The sequence below is a fragment of the Magnolia sinica genome, chromosome 13 (genome assembly GCF_029962835.1).
Source record: "Magnolia sinica isolate HGM2019 chromosome 13, MsV1, whole genome shotgun sequence".
Taxonomy (NCBI): domain Eukaryota; kingdom Viridiplantae; phylum Streptophyta; class Magnoliopsida; order Magnoliales; family Magnoliaceae; genus Magnolia; species Magnolia sinica.
Window position 1 is genome coordinate 33,767,673 of NC_080585.1, and position 22,002 is coordinate 33,789,674.

At 40.2% G+C, this 22,002-nt stretch overlaps 1 protein-coding gene across 1 annotated transcript; it reads right to left on the reverse strand.

Moving 5' to 3' along the window:
• Window positions 1-13,986: 13,986 nt before the first annotated feature.
• Window positions 13,987-16,499, reverse strand: LOC131223525 (uncharacterized). The gene has a single exon (XM_058218964.1). It carries the CDS (start codon window positions 16,249-16,251, stop codon window positions 14,521-14,523), a length of 1,731 nt encoding a protein of 576 aa, XP_058074947.1. The 5' UTR covers window positions 16,252-16,499; the 3' UTR covers window positions 13,987-14,520.
• Window positions 16,500-22,002: the final 5,503 nt, after the last annotated feature.

The window sequence follows — 22,002 nt, forward strand, 5'->3', positions numbered from 1 at the left end:
CTCGGGGTGGCCCACAATTACTTGCAGTCGGATGTTAGTTCCTGTGGCAGGGCTTCTTGTGACTGCCGTTGTAGGCACGTGTGCATGCAGGGGTGCAAGGGAACAACATGGTTCGGGTATAAACCTCGTCTTGCACGCGATGGACGGCTTCGATCATCCGAATGGATGATGGTGGTGGCCCAGCAGCATCACAGCGGCGATCGTCCGCCGCTGCTGCGTAGGGAGGAATCCCTCCTCTCCCGGGATTCGTCGGGTCAACTGTGGTTGACTGGGACTCTTTGTCCGGTGCAAGACGTCGTGCGCCACTTGTGCATACGCACTGCAAGTGGAGTCCACTTGCGGTACTTTTCTGAGAAATCTACACCGTTCATTCATTTCCCCAATTTGAGGGGTTGAGCCTAAAATAGAAGCATATCTGAAGATCAGGTGGGCCCCAAAGTAGTGTTTAATGTCTGATCTTTATCTGGCCCACTTGTACTATGATCTGATAGTTGAAACCTTAAATTTACGGTTTATTTATGATACTTAGGCTTTATACAAGGTTTCGTGCCAAAAGGATCGTGGTAATCATGTGCTCTTTAAATTCAAGGGTCTAGGTTAGTGGCATTATCGTAATTATTAGTGAACTGAGGGTTTTGTGGAATCTAATGGTTCCAGGCGGTTACAGGAACGTTCATAAGTATTTCTTATGAAGAGACTTATATCTAAATCCTTATGGATGAAGGATCACACATTGATTTAGCTTGAGGGGGTGTACATGTACTAGTCCACGTGATCAATGGTCGGATGACCCGATTTATAGGTGAGGGTTGTTTTCAAGGGTAAGATACGTGTCAGGGCAAAGATATAAGGCTAGACTAGTTGGATTGGTAACGTATACATATATATCTCCTGTTCAATCTTATGGTAACGCACGAGGACTTTCAATGCCCGAGTATCGAAAAGTTCGGGGCGTTAAAATTTACCCCCCTTAAACATAATTTCGCCCTTGAAATTTAGTACTTCTATTACACAAGCCACTTTCTATGTCTTTAGGGATTCCTTATTTCCTGTGTAGGAGGTAACATGAATAGACGGTTGTAGTGGGTTTGAGCCCAATACACGAATCCTTTACCTGCGAAGTATATAGGATTTACCGGTATTAATTCACGATCCCGTTAAATGCTTGATTAGGGCATTGATATCATCTGAGATTTTCTAGGACTTAGAAATTGAGTCAAACCACATGGATTTCTCATAAATATGGTTCCATCAGTTCATAACCTTGATCGGGGAATATCATGAAATCTTATATTCTCGTTAGGGAGAATTATCCTTACTGATTCATTAGGTCCCCCTTCCATGTATTATTTGTGGGACCGATCCATACATGTCTAGGTGTGCGTATAATTGTTTATATGCTTCGGGATGCTACAGTGGACCTCGGAAAAACCCGGTTGACCCCAACTTGCTAGAGAAGAAGGAAAAGGGGGACCTAATTGACCCCAACTCGACCCGATCAACCTAGGGTCGCTAGACAGGCTGACCCGGTCAACCTCGGACCGCTGAACAACAATGAATAACAATGTTTAACAACGGACAGTTTTAATATATTGAATTCAAAAATTCGTATATATATTTTTTACAACACTAATTAAAGTTATTCAAAAAGCTATATTAAAGCTTGATGATTTTAGTTTCATAGAAAAATAAATAAAATGATAAAATAAAAACTCAAAAGAGGTTAAGTTTAGGACGTTTTAGAAACTATACAAAAAACCATTGGTTTCCTACAGCTAGTACTTATAGATTTTTAGGAATTTTTTTGAAACTCAAAATATAATGAAATTTAGAAAAGATTAAGTAGACTTGATGATAAATTGCCATAAAAATTATAAAATTAATCCACTAACTATAAGTTTCAAAAACATTACATGCAATAGACCTATTGAAACTTTTTTTTTTTTTTACAACTGCACGTTGTCGATGGACCGCATATATATATTTTTATCTTAGAGTTTTTATATTCGGTGTCTTTTTAGAAATTTTTTCTAATCCTACAAGGAATCATTCTATATTTTCAAATTAGAATTTTCTATTTTTAGTATATTTTACTAATTCAGGTAGTTTCTAGTATAATTGAATGATAGTTCTTGATTAGGGTGATTAGAGGCAAATCATCATTCCCATTAATTATGAATAGGCCGCGCTATAAACTTAGTTAATCCAAACTCTAATTTCCATGCACAAGAAATCTCACTACCTAGTTCATTTTAGAAATGCCCTAATTAACCAAATTAGCTATAGGCCACTCATTAGTGGGCAATTGAACTCAAAACGATAGGAAGATGTTCTTCTTAGCTAGCTTGACATCCATCATAGACATTGAGCTGAGGCCATGCACAGAATCGCTCAATTTAAAGCCACAGTGTAGCACATGTGTTGCGTAAGGCTGGGTTGAAATCAACAGGAACTTAAGTTAATTATTCACCTTCGATCTTTACCAAAGTTTTGATGTTTGATCCATTAGATCACAAACAAACTTATGATGCTAACCTAGAGTATTGTCCTACACACATCCGTATAGTCGCGACCCCAATCGATGATTAGTAATCATTGAACTAACTTTTCATCATAACCGTTGATTGGTATGTCTGATTTGTGGAGAGATCAAAGCATTGCGTAAATCACCATTAATAGCAAATATCTTATGGTATAGATCGACTCTTATACCCTCTAGTGGCCTCAAAAGTTAGAAACAACCTTCCACAAGGTTATAATACTAAGTACATATGTATTAGATCCATTTGTACAACATCCGGTACTATAAATACCATTTATTTCACTTTCCCTCTCCCCATACAAATTTGCAATAGCAAATTAGAGAAAGGGAGAAAGAGAGAAAGAGAGGAAGAGAGAAAGAGGAAGAGAACGAGTGTGTGTGTGTGTGAGAGAGAGAGAGAGAGAGAGAGAGAGAGAGAGAGGGTTATTGGTATTGCTTTTATTGGATTCTTCTTGACGAAGACCTCAAAGCTACCATTTCTTTTGCTGAATCCACTTCCATTTGTAATTGGAGGTAAGCGTAGCATCCTGCCTTCTGATTTTAAGCCGTAGATGTTAAATTCCATAATTCTTATGTAAGCCCTCTCGATTTAATGTAGGAATCAATTTTTTCCTAAAAATCAAAACCCTTGGATTTGTTCATGTTAGGACTTGGGGTCCCGACGATTGGTTAGGAGTGGCTCATGCTATTGCGAAAGCCATATTTGGGCGTGGCCTTATGCGGATGGCTTTGTACACTAATTTTAAGCCCTAACTTGTCGAATCGAGTTGGAGTTTGCTTGAATTAAGTTAGGTGAAACTCTTAATCCTTTATTAAAATTAATTAGGTTAGAATTTAAATTACTAATGCTGAGATTGTCAATGAATTAAGGTTTGGAGCATTTTCACCAAATTTTCGACATTAGGGCCACATGCAAATCGAGGATTTTCAACTCTAAGGTGAAAATCTACCCTCAAGCTTTTACTTAGAATTTTAGATGATAAAATTGGTTTGTTTTCTATTTGGTTAATAACATGCTCAATAAAATGTTTGGGTGATCCTAATATTAGAACTCTTCGATGTCAAATGTTAGAAAATGTATATACAGATTGAATTTTGTTGATGTAGATTAAATTACACTGAATTGTACATTTGTTCAATTGTCATATGTTGATATAGGTCAGATTGTGTTTATGTTGGTTGGATTGTATTGATTTATACATGTGCTCAATTGGTATACCTTGGTATGGTATCGAATTTTCTTATGATTATGTTTATGTAGTTGATAAATCTGAATTATTGTGGAGGTAGATCGAGCTCCGCAAATGATTTAAATAAGTAGATATCTTGCTTTAGGTGGTTATTCCAAACTTATACTGTCGACCAAAGTTGACCATAGATGATCAACAGTAGTTAAAACTACATAGGATGCCTTGCACCCAATGTCGGTTCGACTAGGTTCCGTCGTAGTTGATCACATCACTCTAATGTAAGGCTTGATCATTCTCATGCTTGGTAATTGTATAACATTTGATAGAATTTAGAATACCAATATTACCACTGATTTAAGTCTACTCATAACCATTAGTGCGTTATGATCCTATAAAGACTCATGAGTCGAGCATGGTGGTATGGGGCACCGTGTTTGACCTGTTAGCTTATGACCAACGGACATTAATGGAGGTGATAAATTATTGCTTGAACGACCCCCATCAAATACTCGGTCGATGGTTACATGTTAAAGTATTGTTCGAATGACCCAGGCGTGAATGGAATTGCGTGACAAGCCCATTTTCTTTGTATTGATTTAGTTTCAAGTAACAAGCCTGCACCTTTGAAGTGATTATTCATACTCGGTATTTGGGTGACAACCCTTACTATGTTAATTTATATACTATTGAGCATCATGCCGTACCTTTGAAATGATTGATTTATGAGATATAACAGATGATGCCTTAATTTGGATCAAAGGACACTAATGAGGAGCCTCTATATGCCACAATGAGCCATGTGATTTAGATAATGACTCATGATATAATGGAGATATCCTAGCTTCACTAGCATACTATTTGAATCGGGAATAATAAAAACTTGGTTAAGCATGTATAACATTATGACAATATTATTAGGTTGTGCTACGGGCCAACCATTGCACATATCATCATGAAAATATTGTTGGGTTGTGCTACGGGCCAACCATTATGCATAACATCATATCATGCATTAAATAACTAACTTAAATTTTTTTTTTATTGCCATCATTGCCTATGCTTGATTATGTTGATAACAAGGGTAACTTATTTAGTATATGTGCATTGGAGGTAAAATGCTTAAGAGCATTACATATGAATATTACATGTAGAAATATGTATTTGTTGTGAATCTTCTTATCATTAATATGTGTCGAGTAAAATCTTGAGGATATTTCTTCATTACATTGGCATTTGACACATTGTATTTAACATATAGAGATGACCTAGAATATGACCAGATGGTGGTATGCTCGGGGCACTTAGTAGACTCATTACTCTATCACTTTAGATAGTTGTATTTTTCATAAATATTGTATATATTGTAATTTGTATAACTCTCATATGGGTAGACACCACGTTTGGAATTGTATCTTTATAGCTAGCCTTATATATATATATATAATCTTTACCTCGTAAATGCGTTACTATGATTATTTGTGTATGGATGAATGTGAACCTGAATAAGAACACATGTCCATTTCTCTTAAGCTCATACTCGGAAAATTGGGACCAGAGTCTTCATACTCAAGTGCCGAATCTTGGGGCATGACACAATTATCCTTTTAACAGTGGTGGCTTTCGAGACGGTGTAGTGGGAGAACCAGCGAGTCATGTTTAGGGGTTGTAGGCTACTCTCGACCGCATGTTAAAGGCTTTAGGAAAATAGTGTGTATGTGATAATGATCCACAACCGGTAGGCACTGAAATTTGCAATCACATTGATGGCAGGGCCTTGCCGCTAGTGAATCGTAGAACCACACCTAAGGAGGTGGAATCCAGTGACGAGGAGATTGATGAAATGATCTTACATCTCTCGAATGAGGCAGCGATCAAATAGATCAGATGGAATGAGAATTCAGGATGAAAGTCGATCTTCCCATCTTTAATGGCCAACTCCACATCGAGGACTTCCTCAATTAGTTACTTGAAGTTGAGCGCTTATTTGACTACATGAAAATTTCTGAAGAGAAGAAGATTAAATTGGTGACATACAAATTAAAGGGTAGAGGTTCAACTTGGTGGGAGCAACTTCAGCTCGCATGGACGAGACAGATGAAAGCACCAATCCGCATATGACAAAGGATGAAGCAATTGTTGTGTGTGCAATTCCTCCTTAGGAATTACAATAAGGTATTATTCCAGTAATACTAAAATTCTTGGTAGGGTAGTTAATTGGTGAGAGATTATATAGAGGAATTCTACCGTTTGACAGCATGAAATAATTTGGTTAAAATTGAATTGCAGTAAGTCGCTTGATTCAACAGCGGGTTGAGTGTTGCAATTCAGGATTGGCTTCAAATGCAACCCGTTTTGACGATGAATGAGGCGATCAAGCTAGCCACCAGGGCATAGCTGTAACTTGAGCGTTCCAACACATGGACCTATCCTACTATTGGGGTAGCCACTACAGGACCTTCGTAGGGAGTTCCATAGACTAAGGGGAAAGAACCTGTAGTGGGGCGTCCTCAACCTCCTACACTCGCGAACCAAGAGTCAGGGAGCAGACAAGCGGGGCCCCAAAGAGCAGCGACCACTGTTGCCGGTTTGAGCATGATCCTGAATCCCTATGGTCAGCTAAGGCTCAATCATTGCTATCGATGTGGTCATCCGGATTACTTATCAATTACTTGTCTCCAATAAAAAGTGGCCAACTTCACCACTAATTAATGATGGTAGCACTGAACATGTAGAGGAAGACCCAGATGTTGATGAATTAGAGCATATCGTGGATGATGAAGCAAGTGAATCAGATTTAGTTCCAGAGGATCGCGATCAGTCCCTAATAGTAAGGCATCTATTGTATGCATCAAAGAAAGAGCTACACGTAACAACACAATATCTTTTGAACACGGTGTACGGTGAATCAAAAGGTTTATGACGTGATCATTGACAACAAAAGTAGCGAGAACGTCATCTCCAAGGTCATAGTGGAGAAATTGCAGCTAAAGATGGAACGTCATCCCTCCCTGTATACAATCAGCCGGATTAAGAAGGTCAGCGAGACGAAGGTAACTGAATAATACACTATTTCTTTCTTAATTGGTAAACATTATAAGGACCAAATCATATGCGATTTGGATGACATGGAGGCTTATCACATACAACTTGGTCGACCATGGCAATCAGATCGCGGCGCTACTCATAGAGGGCGAGATAACGTGTATATTTTAGTTAAGAATGATCGGAAACCATACTAGCCCCTATGGGCTCGGAGGAGCAATCCGAAGCTTCTAAAGTGGAGGGGCATTCTCTCCTAGCCATAAAGGACTTTGTGAAGGAATCCAAAGAGACCGGACAAATTTATGCATTGATTATAAATGGGAAAGAGGCAGATCTAACCATCATTCTCGAGAAATTAAAATTATTGTTGCTAGAATTTGAATAAATTTGGCCCGATGAACTTTTCGACAGTTTGCCACATGTGCGAGATATTCAACACCATATCGACCTTGTCCCAGGGTGCAGCTTACCCAATTGCCCCCACCATCGGATGAGTCCAAAGGAGTATGATATTTTGTAAGGACAAGTGAAGGAATTAATCCGAAATGGTCTAGTGAGGGAGAGCATGAGCTCATATGGCATACTAGCTCTATTAACGCCTAAGGAGAAGACGGAAATTAGCATATGCGTGTCGACAACTAGGCCATAAACAAAATCATTATGAAATATAGATTTCTTATACCTCGGTTGGATGATACGGTAGACATGTTAAATGGGGCAAAAGTATTTTCCAAACTGGATTTGAGAAGCGGCTATCATCAGATCCGTATTCGGTCGGGCAATGAGTGAAAAATGACATTTAAGACCAAGGAGGGTTTGTACGAATGTATGGTGATGACCTCCAGGCTCTCAAATGCACCTAACACGTTTATAAGAGTGGTGAACCAAATTTTGAAACCATTCAGTGTGTGATTCATGGTAGTTTATTTTGATGACATCTTGATCTATAGTTAGAATGAAACAGGCCATATGGAACAACTCAAACAAGTCCTTCAAGTACTCACCGAGAACAAGTTGTATCTCAATCTGAAAAAAAAAATGTAATTTTTTGATTGATAGCCTATTGTTTTTAGGCTTTGTTGCGATGTCCACGAGCATCCGAGTGTATGAAAATAAGGTGAGAACCATCAGAGAATGACCGATTCCGACAAACATCCACAAAGTATGAAGTTTTTATGGGTTGGTGACGTTCTATCGTCAATTCGTGAAAAAATTCACTACCACATGGCTCTGATTAGAGAGTATATGAAGAAGGGGCTATCATGTAGCAAATCTATTCTTCCGAGAGATTGTATGGCTACATGGGTTCCCAAAATCCTTCACCTCAGATCATGACATTAAGTTCTTCAGTCACTTTTGGAGGACTTTGTGGTGACTATTTGACACCCAACTACAATTCAGCAGTGCATATCATCCACATGTAAATGGGCAGATTGAGGTGGTGAATCACACACTCAGAAACCTTATACCATGCAATTCGGGTGATAAGCCCAAACAATGAGATTTGGTCTTGGCTCAGGTAGAATTTACGTTCAATAACTAGTTGAACATTTCCACCGGTAAGTCCCCGTTTGAAGTTTTGTATGGATGAGCACCCCGCCATACCCTTGATTTGGTTTCTTTTTCCAAGCTTCCGAACATGAGCATTGCTGTAAAACATATGGCGGACCGAATCGTGGGCATTCGCGCTAATATTCAAGCCAAATTGCAAGCTTCCAATGACAACTACAAGGAATTGACTGACAAACATCGGTGTTCGAAGGTGTTCGAGGTAGGTAACAAAATTATGGTTCATCTGCATAAAGAAAGGTTTCCAATCGGGACGTATAATAAGCTAAAGAACAAGAAAATTGGACCAGTACCTATCCTCTGTAAGATTAATAACAATGCTTATGTTGTTGATCTTCCTGAAGACATGGATATCTCACGCACATTCAACATAGCAAACTTGTACGAGTATCATGAATCGAATCCAAAGAATAATTCGAGGATGAGGTCTTTTGAAGTGGAGGGGACTGATGTAGAACGGCTCGCAGATTCGTTCATAGCCATGATTGATAGAAGAAAAGAAACCAATAAGAATCAACAAATTTCAGCATAGTTTGACTGGTCAACTGATTGGGTTGACAGGTTAAAATTCCGCCAGAAAATTCAAAATTCTTGCCGGACAGTTTATGTTTGTTTCAACTAGTTGATAAATTTGATAGACTAATCGAAATATTGTTGGACGGGTCGAAATTTACAAATTTTTCAGTTTGTCTTTAACATTTTTGAGCTGTTTGGACATGTTGACAACGGGTCAATGTGCTTTTTTGGAATTTGTTTTCCTATTTGATTCAAACTCTTCTAATTACATTTCAGGGTTTCCTAAGGTTATTTAAGAACGATGAAATTATTATTTTTTAATTGTTTAAAAATTTTAGAAATTATTTCTTTCTTACAAATTTAAGAATTCTTTTCGCCTTTTGTATTAAGGTATTTATTGTTCCAGGAAGATACTGATGGACGTCATCAAGTCATTCCATGCTTCATTGATGTTAGAGTAAGACAATGATAGGCCTCACCGCGTCATTTCCTACGTTACTTATATTGTTAGCACTACTGCATTATACGCCGTGTGTGATGATGTGGTTGTGAAATATTTTCACCGTGGAGCCCACCCAAATGGCTATACATCCTTTTAACTACATCAACAAAGTTAGTGCTCCCACTTTTTCGTAAAAAGCATGCATAAAACAAGAAAAGCATCAACGGCCAATTCACCTACACAGAGGTAGCTCAAACACATTAATCTCTATTCAAGAATACAACACAGCCATTAATGCAAAAACCACAGGGCAAAGCCAGTTTTGCCTGCAACCGCCTCAAAATAACCAGTCATACCTACGAACACAGGGAACGGATTGGCTACTCCCCCTGACACCAGCCATTGGCTAGTGGTCGGTGCTCTGTGGGGCCCACAATGATGTATGTGTGTCATCCATGCTGTCCATATATTTTTATATATCATTTTATGATACAATAAAAAAAAATGAAGTATATCTCTATCTCAAGTGCACCACATTATAGGAAACAATGTTGAATGAATTTTGACCATTGAAAATGTTTTGGGGGCCATAAAAGTTTTGGATCAAGCTGATATTTATTGCTTCCCTTCATCTGGGTCTTTATGACCAAATCAACAGATTGGATGTCAAATAAATAGTACAGTGGGCCTTAGGAGGATTTTAATTGTGAATATCCATTCATTATTTTTTGTCCTGTGGTGTGGCTCACCTAAGATTTACATCCTTATCATTTTTTGTATCAAGCACTAAAATGATCTGTAAAAATAGATGAACGGAATAGATGAAACACATACATCATTTTGGGTCGCACAGAGCACCGACCATCAACCACGGGGCTGGTGTCAAGGGAGTAGCCAATCCGTTCACACGAACACACGCCTGTGCGCGGACGCGGATTTCCTGCGAAAGCCCTTCGCAGGAAGTTCCTGCACTGGGAACTCAGGTGGGGCCCATTGTGACGTTTGTGAGAAATCCTCCCCGTCCGTCCATTTTGTGAGTTCATTTTAGGATTGAGGCAAAAAATGAACTGTATCCAATACTCAAGTGGGCCGAAAACGTGATAATTGAACGTCGACAGTTGAAATATTCATGGGCCAACGGAAGTTTTGAATCATGCTAATATTTGTTTTTTTAGTTCATCCCAGTAGTAATGACTTTATTAGCGGTATGGATGGCATGTAGACATCACTGACGAACCCAGGGACGTTTCAACGGTAGAAATTTCCCTAACCACATTTTCCTTTAGTACGGTCGACTTGAGTCTTTGATCCTTCCAAATTTTGGTCTTATCTCTTAAAACAAGCTTACAAAACGGATGGACGGAGAGGATTCCTGAAAAACATCACGGTGGGCCCCACCTAAGTTTTCAGGGCAAGAATTTCTCGCTAAAAGCTTTTGCAGGAAATCTGTGTCCCCTGAGTGCTTAGCAAATCTCCTATTTAGGGCCCGTTTTCATAAATAAGTTGCCTTTTTTACAAGTAATTTATTTTCTGATAAGTAAGTTTGGTTTACAAGTAATTTATTTGCTAGAATTTGAAGAAATTTTGCCTGATGAACTTTTCGACAGTTTGCCACATGTGCGAGATATTCAGCACCACATCGACCTTGTCTTAGGGTGCAGCTTACCCAATTGCCCCCACTATTGGATGAGTCCAAAGGAGTACGATATTTTGTAAGGACAAGTGGAGGAATTGATCCGGAAGAGTCTAGTGAGGCAGAGCATGAGCTCATATGCCATACTAGCTCTATTAACGCCTAAGGAAGATGGAAATTAGCATATGCGTGTCGACAACTAGGCCATAAACAAAATCATTGTGAAATATAGATTTCTTATACCTTGGTTAGATGATATGTTAGACATGTTAAATGGGGCAAAAGTATTTTCCAAACTGGATTTAAGAAGCGGCTATCATCAGATCCATATTCGGTCGGCCAATGAGTGAAAAATGACATTTAAGACCAAGGAGGGTTTGTACGAATGTATGGTGATGCCCTCCAGGCTCTCAAATGCACGTAAGACGTTTATGAGAGTGATGAACCAAATTTTGAAACCATTTAGTGTATGATTCATGGTAGTTTATTATGATGACATCTTGATCTATAGTCAGAATGAAACAGGCCACATGGAACATCTCAAACAGGTCCTTTAAGTACTCACTGAGAACAAGTTGTATCTTAATCTGAAAAAAATGTAATTTTTTGATCGATAGCCTGTTGTTTTTAGGCTTTGTTGCGACGTCCACGGGCATTCGAGTGGATGAAAATAAGGTGAGACCATCAGAGAATGACCGATTCCAACAAACATCTATGAAGTATGAAGTTTTTATGGGTTGGTGACGTTCTATCGTCAATTCGTGAAAAGATTCACTACCACATGGTTCTGATTAGAGAGTATATGAAGAAGGGACTATCATGTAGCAAATCTATTCTTCCGAGAGATTGTATGGCTACATGGGGTCCCAAAATCCTTCACCTCAGATCATGACATTAAGTTCCTCATTCACTTTTGGAGGACTTCGTGGTGACAATTTGACACCCAACTACAATTCAGCAGTGCATATCATCCAGAGGCAAATGGGTAGATTGAGGTGGTGAATCACACACTCAGGAACCTTATACCATGCATTTCGGGTGATAAGCCCAAACAGTGGGATTTGGTCTTGGCTCAGGTAGAATTCACATTCAATAACATGTTAAACATTTCCACCGGTAAGTCCCCGTTTGAAGTTTTGTATGGACGAGCGCCCCACCATACCCTTGATTTGGTTTCTTTTCCCAAGCTTCCGGACATGACCACTGCTGTAAAACATATGGTGGACCAAATCGTGGGCATTCACGCTGATGTTCAAGCCAAATTGCAAGCTTCCAATGACAACTACAAGGAATTGGCTGACAAACATCGGTGTTCGAAGGTGTTCAAGGTAGGCAACAACATTATGGTTAATTTGTGCAAAGAAAGGTTTCCAATTGGGACGTATAATAAGCTAAAGAACAAGAAGATTGGACCAGTACCTATCCTCTATAAGATTAATAACAATGCTTATTTTGTTGATCTTCCTGAAGACATGGATATCTCACGCACGTTCAACTTAGCAGACCTGTACGAGTATTATGAACCGAATCCAAAGAATAATTCGAGGATGAGGTCTTTTGAAATGGAGGGACTGATGTAGAATGGCTCACAGATTCGTTTATAGCCATGATTGATAGAAGAAAAGAAGCTAATAAGAATCAGCAAATTTCAACATAGTTTGACTGGTCAACTGATTGGGTTGGCAGGTCAAAATTCTGCAAAAAATTTCAAAATTCTTATTGGACATTTATGCTTGTTTCAACAGGTTTATAAATTTGATAGACCAATCGAAATATTGTTCAACAGGTCGAAATTTACAAAATTTTCAGTTTGTCTTTGAACATTTTTGAGCTGTTTGGACCTGTTGACAACTGAGTTAATGTGTTTTTTTTTTTTGGAATTTGTTTTTTTTTACTTGATTCAAACTCTTCTAATTACAATTTATGATTTCTTAAGGTTATTTAAGAATGCTAAAATTATTATTTTTAATTATTTAAAGTTTTTAGAAATTATTTCTCTTTTATAAATTTAAGAATTATTTTTACCTTTTTATTAACGTATTTATTGTTTAGGAAAGATACCGATGGACCTCACCAAGTCATTTCATGCTTCATTGGTACTGTTAGAGTAGGACAATGATAGGCCTCACCGCCTCATTCCTTACGTCACTTATATTGTCAGCACTACTACATTATATGCCGTGTGTGATGATGTGGTTATGAAATATTTTCACCGTGGAGCCCACCGAAATGGTTGTACATCCTTTTAACTACATCAACAAAGTTAGTGCTCCCACTTTTTCGTAAAAAGCACGCATAAGACAAGAAAAGCATCAACAGCCAATTCACCTACACAGAGGTAGCTCAAACACATTAATCTCTCTATTCAAGAATACAACACAGCCATCGATGCAAAAACCACAGGGCAAAGCCAGTTTCGCCTGCAACCGCCTCAAAATAACCAGTCATACCTACGAACACACGCCTGTGCGCGGAAGCGGATTTCGGATTTCCTGCGAAAGCCCTTCGCAGGAAGTTCCTGCGAAAGCCCTTCGCAGGAAGTTCCTGCACTAGGAACCCAGGTGGGGCTCACTGTGACGTTTGTGAGAAATCCTCCCCGTCCATCTGTTTTGTGAGTTCATTTTAGGATATTAGGCAAAAAATGAACCGTATCCAATACTCAAGTGGGCCGAAAACGTGATAATTGAATGTCCACAGTTGAAATATTCGTGGGCCAATAGAAGTTTTGAATTATGCTAATATTTGTTTTTTTAGTTCATCCCAATATTAATGACGTTATTAACGGTATGGATGGCATGTAAACATCACTGACGAACCCAGGGAGGTTTCAACGGTGGGAATTTCCCTTACCACCTTTTCCTTTAGTACGGTCCACTTGAGTCCTTTATCCTTCTAAATTTTGGTCTTATTTCTTAAAATGAGCTCACAAAATGGATGGACGGAGAGGATTCCTGAAAAACATCACGGCGGCCCCACCTAAGCTTTCAGCGCGGAACTTCTCGTGAAAGGCTTTCGCAGGAAATCCGCGTCCCCTGTGCGCTTAGCAAAGCTCCTCTTCAGGGCCCGTTTGGATAAATAAGCTGCCTTTTTTACAAGTAACTTATTTTCTGATAAGTAAGTTTGGTTTACAATCAATTATAACTAACTTTTTTACTTGAAGTTACTTAATAAGTAGAAATCAAGATAAGTTACTTGAGTCATACATAGTTTATCTTTAAGTAACTTAAGATCCAAACGCCTCCCTTTGAGTCAGCACACTTGCTTGTTTATAACATGGGTTTCGGACTGGGCCACTTGCCGACTGGTTCGAACCTGAGTTGAGTTGAGACTCAGCAGAGTTTCTTAATTCCGATTCAATTTGCCAAACTCGATCAAACGTGACCGAGTCTGAGTTGACTCGGACGATTCACTTCCGACTCAGACAAGTCATCAATCCAAGTTTCATGATGGTCAACCCAAACGCGTCCAAATCCAGCTCCATGAGCCACGGATCCAAGTCCAGGAACCTACGGCCAAGAGGTACTGAGCCCACCTGTGCGAAAGCCCATATAAGAATAGTCTGAACTTCGGGCCAGCTCAGTCCAGCCTACTTCTCCCCATCTCTCTCATTTCCGGCCACGCTCATCTCAGACTCCGCCGTCGCCGTCGTCTCACTGCGGAACCTTGCATAGATATCACCTTTATAGAATTTCCACGTTCGCACGGCCAAAACAACTGAAACCATCGATCCCAAGAACGTCACAGCTGCAATTATGATGAACGATAGTTTATAGCACTGCTTTCCAAGGCAAGTGAAATCACCCGTCGTTGCACTGCCAACTGCTCTTTGCTTCAAAGCCTCCCTATCGTATAGACGTCCGGCGACTCTGACATTCAGAACATAGGATCCGATCGGTGTAACAGCTCCGGCGACACTGAACAACGTCGCATAGTATTTCAGCCCAAACAATTCAGATATGATAACGAACATCAACGACCACTGTGCTCCAAGACAGAATCCAATGATCACTGATGCCACGTAGAGAGATCCTGGACAGGGGAATGCAATCAAGAGGTGGCCCACACAAGAGATGAGAAGGATTATCGTCATCATCAATGGACGAGGGAATTTGTATCTTGATAAGAAGATCTCAGATGCAATGCCAGTAGCCACCCGCCCAGCAAAATTCCAAATGCTTATGAGCGATACGAAAGTGCTGATGCCGCGATTAGTGTAGCCTAACGATTCCCCAATCTGACCCATGTTGTCAATCGCTGTAAGATTTCCACCGGGGCCGCATATTATTAGAAAGAAGATAATTAGCATGTCGATGCTCGTAATCGCCTGTAGGATGTTGTAATCTTCACCTCTCTCGGGATCTTTCAACATGTTGATGATTGAAGAAAAACAAGATTGCTTTCGTGAGGATGGAGTTGAAAGTGGTGGTGGTGCAATTGCTATTGCCGATGGTTCTTGCGTCTCGACGGATAGCACCGCCAGAGGAGGATTGTTCTTTGGAGATTGGCTTTTGAGATCTTCTCTTATTGCGATGACGAGAGGGAGGAAGAGCATGAAGATGATTATGGCAGCACTACCGCGGAATTCCGGTGCCTTAAACCGGTTCTCGAATATGATTATAAACATGAGATATCCGGCAAGTGCGACTGTGATGTAGAGAAAAGAGTAGAAGATCTTGATATCATCCGTCCGTCGGACGGCTTTGATGATTCGAATTGTGGGGAGGAAGAGCATGGACACTGCGACCGGAAGCCATGCGATGAGGAGTATCAGTGATTTGGGATCCTGGCCATAGAAAGCAAGGTAGAGCTGTGTGAAAATGGCCCCACTGAGGCCTACCACACCTTTAAGTAGGCCGAGGACGACACCACGGTCCTCTGGGAAGTTCTTGACGCAGGTGACGAGCGCACCCACACCGGCAAATGACTGAGAATTGGCGGCGATGAACATGTAGAGACACATCTGCCAGACGGCAGGATGAGCGATGTGGCCCGCCACGGCTAGCCAGATCATGAGGTAGCCAGAGAGGTTCATGGCAGCACCGATAGCGAGGACAATGGACGGTGGAGATATCTCGTGGATGACGCCGGAGAGGATGCCGATGTTGGAGCCGAGATCTTTACAGAAACTGAGGGTATTGAGAGTCTGTTGATTGTAGGCCATTGATGATTTGATGACGCCGGAGTAGATTCCGAAGATGTAACCGGCACCTGTGGTGGAGAGGATGAGAGTGGACGCGTACAGCATGAAATATCTCCCGCGGACTACCTGTACCAAGATCTGCAGCATCTTGGCCGTGCTTCCACTGCAATGGACCATCTTCAGCCTCTCACTCTATCTCGAGGTAGTAGGAGTTATTAATTTGTAGGCAGCCCGTGATTCAAAAGCTAGATGGGGCCCACCATGATGTGTGTGACATCCACTACGTTCATCATTTGTGACAGCTCATATTCAGACTTGAAACCGAAAGTAACACGGATCCAAATATCAAGTGGGCCACACCACATGGTTACTCTCATCTTGTCCCATTTTGCGTGTTCAACGTGTGAGGCGAATGCATCTTTGAAAGTGCACAAGAACGGACGGGGATTGCGTCCTACCCCGCCCGTCTCTATCTGAGAACGGGCGGTAGCTTTGAGTGGCCACAGTAACTTAAAGATCTTATTCACACCATTCATCCATTTTTTTTTTTTTTTTATATATCATTTTATGTTATAAGCTCAAAGATGAGACAGATCCAAGTTTCAGGTGGAAAACAAAAGGGGGATTAAACGCTTACCGTTGAAAACTTTTTGGGGCCGCATAAGTTTTGGATGGAGCTGATATTTGTGTTTTCTCTTTAACTTCATGAATAGGTGAGATGGAGAATGAAAAAAACTAGCACCGTAGTTGAGTCCGTACAATACCTTTATTTTGATCACCGCTGGAAGTGATCTGACCAAAGGCGGATGCGGTTTGTTTTACGGAAATATCTCCGCCCGTTATGATAGAGGAGATGGAAAAAAAAAAAGGAGGAGAGATTTTAGTCTTCCTTGGTTTGTCCGTACAGTGATAGTCTACTTTGATAATTAAGATTTTGTTAGCGTCCAATAAAAAAAGTATAGGTAATAACTTAGGTCCATATGAATCTCGAAAGTGATATGCCTCATTATCACCGGTGTTTCTATGGTGTGATATGAAAAAATGGATGAACGGTGTTGGTAAGACACATATATCACGGTAGCCACTCAAAGCTCCAGCCCGTTCCCAGCCGGAGACAGGCGGGGGTAGGACGCAATCCGCGTCCCACTATAACAAGAGCAGCATTGTCACGTCGTAACTCTGAAAATGGACGGCTTAAATAGAAGATAATCAAAAGTTCAATTCGATGAACGGATATGCATTGACCATGAAGTAAGGACCGTCAAATAAGTCTGCTACATGCCCATCAAAACAGGGCCCACCATTTGGGCTTATGTACGCAATGGACTGTCGTGTTGTGACTTGAGTTTGAAAACAACACTTACCAAAGAGTAATTATAACGTACTCTTGTGGTATATGAAAGATCATATCCGTGCCTACATACCGTTACACGTGGCAGCGTGGAATCACTTAAAGAATCCAAATTGAGGGCCTTTAGAAAAAATATGTGAAATTTGTACGTGCTGACTATAGTGTTCTTACAAACTCCAACTAGCATAACGATTGAGGACCCATTTCTTATCTATGAACGGATGTATATGATTTCAGATCTGTGTTATTTTAAATATATGGATAGCTTATCGTGGTCACAGAATTTAGATGGTTTAGATTGGATCCATCTGTACTACACGTAAATAAAAACGAGTGCATGTTTATGATTCTATGTACTCCGTTATATAAATTATTATTGTTGATGCCATCAATAATATTGATTGATGATTACATCATGGAGATCCATCGCGCCGAATCGAAAAGATTTTCTCGTCTCTGTATAGCAGATACTTGGTATACGGGGAGTGGATCCGTGCCATCCATGTTTCTGATTGTGATCTTTATTGAATAATTACCATGAATAGGAAGATCTCAGCCATCAGTTTTTTTGAGCTAATTATCATTCAAAGGCCACCAGTCGATAATCTCATCATGACTCAGAAGGCGATCTAGATGAGAGATTACGCCTGCCACATGTCAGATGCCAGTGGGACGTGGATTGGGTACTACTCCGCCTGTACTGAGCTCGGCACAAGCTAAGGATCTGATGGCCACCCTAAATGTATGGGTTTTATCTGGACCGTCTGTCCATTTTGCCATATAATTTTAGCCCATGAGCAGGTTGGACGGCAAATAAACATAATGGTGGCCTTAGGAAGGTTTCAACGGTGGGCATGATTATCACTGTTTTTTTCTATGGTTTTCTCTACTTTAGCTCTGATCTGTATCAATTTTTTGACATAGATTTTAAAAATGATAGGATGAGTTGAATGGACGGTGTGGATAAAACACATATATGACAGTGAGCCTCTGAGAGCCCAGCCCTGTTCCGGGGTTGTACCCAGTCCGTGTACCTACTGCCGACGAACTGATCCAACGCTGCAAAGGCAAATTTCCACAGCTGTTCCCTCGTGTGAGTTAGTCCAAGCATAAACGACAGCCGAAGGAACCAACTGGGCTCCGCCAAAACGATCTCCACCGTAGATCAGGAGATAAGAAAATTGTGTTGACTGATGGACAGACTCGCGATATCTTTGTACGGGGAGGCACGCTCATCTCCAGAAATTTCCATACTACATATGGCGCACGTGTGGGCAGTAGGAACCGTTTTTCTAGTCGGTCATCGAGGAAAGGGCGCTCAAAGTCATATCAAATGGACCATTGCTTTAGTAGCCTTCGAATGGACGGTTAATAAAAATGTAGGAGTCCATCCTTACACCAACTAGTGGCTGAGATTTTAAAATCACTATGGTTTTTGGACAATGGCTTGTCTCCATGATTTTTGGACCATGGTTTTGTCTCCATGATGCCCTCCCAGAACAGCCGTTCCATTGGCTGTCATCTCATGCAGGGAGTGGATTAGGTACGTCCCTTATCACGGGCCCACCTTGATGTATATATTCTATATCCACACCATTTATCTGTTTTTACGTAACATTTTAGTGCATGAACATAAAAATGAAGCAGATCCAATTATTAAGTGAACCATACCATATAAAAAAAATGGTGACCGACAATTAATGAGCCGCGAAAGTTTTGGATCAAGCAAATATTTGTTTGTTCTAATCTTTCATGTATACATGTGACCAAACAGGTTGGATGGCAAATAAACATTATGGTAAGCCCTAAGTTTTTAATGTTAGGGCATTCATCACCATTGTTTCCTACAATATGGCCCGCTTAAGATTTGGATCTTCTTCATTTTTTAAGTTCACATCAAAAAATTAATATGGAAAAATGGATGGGCGGTGTACAGATAGTATAAATACCTCCGTGGTAAGGGCCACACGTTTTGGTGGGCCTGGACTCACTCATGCCGACATCATTTTATAACTCTTTTTTAGCATTATCTCATGGAATGAAGGAGATCGGATATCTGATGGATCCAGCATAGGAAACAGTGACTACTGACCATTAATAGGCCACAGAAGTTTTGAATCAAGGTAATATTTGTTTATTTCCTTCTTTCATGCTTATGTAACCTTATCAACAGATTGGATGTGAAAGAATAGCTAGGGAAATATTAAGGTCCACCCTAAGAAGTTTTTAATGGTAGAGCATTCAATCACCACTGTTCCTTATGGTATGGTCCATGTAATTATTGGATCTGCATCAACTTTTAAATAATGCCTTAAAAATGATTTGGAAAAATGGATGGACGGCATTGATACACATTACATACATCAAGGTGGGCCCCGCGGTAAGGACCTAACTCTCTTGGGTGAGGCCGGCGCGTCACCTAACCCGCTCACGTCGGTACGAGCAAGCTGCTGGAGATTCGCGAGATTCCGTCACGGAAGATGCTTGGAATTGCAACTCGCAAGCCTCTTCCGCAACAGGAACGTTTTTTTTTTTTTTGTACTCTTATGCATTGCCGGTGCCACGATAAAAGCGCCCCCACACGCGCCGACATGTCATACGGACGTGCGAGGGCGCGGCTTGGGTGGATCCCTAACCGCAGGGTGGGGCTCATTTTGATGCATTTTCCTTACATCTACATCGTTTACCATTTTTTATAGCTCATTTTAAGGCATAATTTAAAAAATATTGCAGATCCAAATCTTAGGTGGATCAGATCACAGGAATAACCGATGATTGAATTCCCACAGTTAAAAATTTTATGGGCCAACTGAATTTTTATTTACCATCTAACCTGTTGATAAGGTTAAAATGACCTGGATGAATAGACCAAACAAATATCAGCTTGATCCAAAGCTTTTGTGGCTCATAATAAGTTTTTAATGATTGATTATCACTGTTTCTTGTACTATGGTTCATGTAAAATTTGTGTATGCTTTATTTTTTTTTTATGTATGAGATTATGCCCTAAAATGAGTTTTCAAAATGGAGAGATGGCATGGATATAAGTAACATAATACATCAAGGTGGGCCTCAGGATCCCACCCAGGTCCGTGGATCATTGCGCCACGGTCGATCCCGTAGCCAAATAGGCATGTGCCCCGGTAAAGTTGCTTAGCTTATAAATCTGGCTGGCTAATGATCAGATGAGGTACGACTGCAATGCAGAGAACCAGATACAACTTGTGCGAGTCAATTCAGTCTAGGCTCATCCAGATCATCACTTACTCTTATAAGTGAATATGACTGTTGGTACTTGGTTTATTGTCCGTCATACACGGTGCGTGTGAGTGGTAAAATTGATACGGTGGCTCATTTAAATTAATCAAATTTTAACAATATATAAATGAATTTGAGGAGATCAATCACCCACTTAGCAACTTACAAAATATCTGTAATGATCAGATATTCAAAGGGTGAGGCTCTTCCTTCAAATATGAGTTATGCCTTGTCTTTCACAAAAAATGACTTTTCAATATATTAATACAATCAAATAAAAGAAAAGCTTACAGTCTTATATTGAATAAGGGATTAAGCTCAACGTATGAGCATAAACTTAAATTACAATTAAGAAATTACTACTACTATATTATTATTATTCTTAAGATTGAGGTAAGATAAAATAATATTATAATTTCTATTGCTATTTATAAATTTCCCATGAAGTTTTCATTCAGGCATTTCTTCTCTTCAATTCAATGGTTATGGCAGTTCAGGAGTTGTCACGTCTAACCTTTTAGATCTTTCATTCTCTTCTTTACTTCATTGGTTATTGATGTAGAGCAGGTCGCAGACAGTTACATGGCCAAGATGGATCAGAAAAGGCCCGGTCGACGACAGAAGTGATCCGGACCATCGAACCTTAAATCGGGCGTATCTTGCAATCCGGAATGAGTTATCTGACGTAAAATATATGATTTTGGGGTAGAACGAGCTACTGAAGCCAACCAACCCCGCTATGCCGGGTTGCGCAGCCCGGAATTGCGAAAAACCCCTGGATCGATGGTCGTTTCCCCGTTTTAATTTCGCTTTTACTATAAATAGTAAGTTTTAGTTTGATTATAACTCTTCATCCGTCGGGCTTTAGGAGTTGCGCCCAACGTGAAAAGAGCTTAGAATAATTAGGAGAACGGTTTGGTGAGGCCAAATAGGACACTTACTATTTTTGGCCGAAAACCTTGCGCACTAGTAGACATCACGACCGTCTATAAATAGTAAGTTTACTATTTATAGTAAGTCGCGGATTCTAGGAGTTTGAGTTGTAGTTTGATTTTGATTTCTTTCCCATTGCTTGGTACCCCTATTTAAAGGGTTGTGAACTCGTTTTTATTCATCAATTAATCAATTTCGAATTTATTAGAATTTATTTCTATTTTCTGCTTTCTTTCCTCGTGGATTCGAGAAGTCTCTGTGAGGAGTCCAGAGAAGCTCCGTGGATTCGGAGTAATTATCCCCATCACGTTCATCCCTGCGTCAATTGGTATCAGAGCGAGGATTTCCCTCGGGCCGATGGCAAACAACGAAGGTATGAATCAAAA

Excerpts from the sequence above, each read along its gene's own strand:
- LOC131223525 (XM_058218964.1), bottom strand. The coding sequence starts at position 16,251 with ATGGTCCATTGCAGTGGAAGCACGGCCAAGATGCTGCAGATCTTGGTA.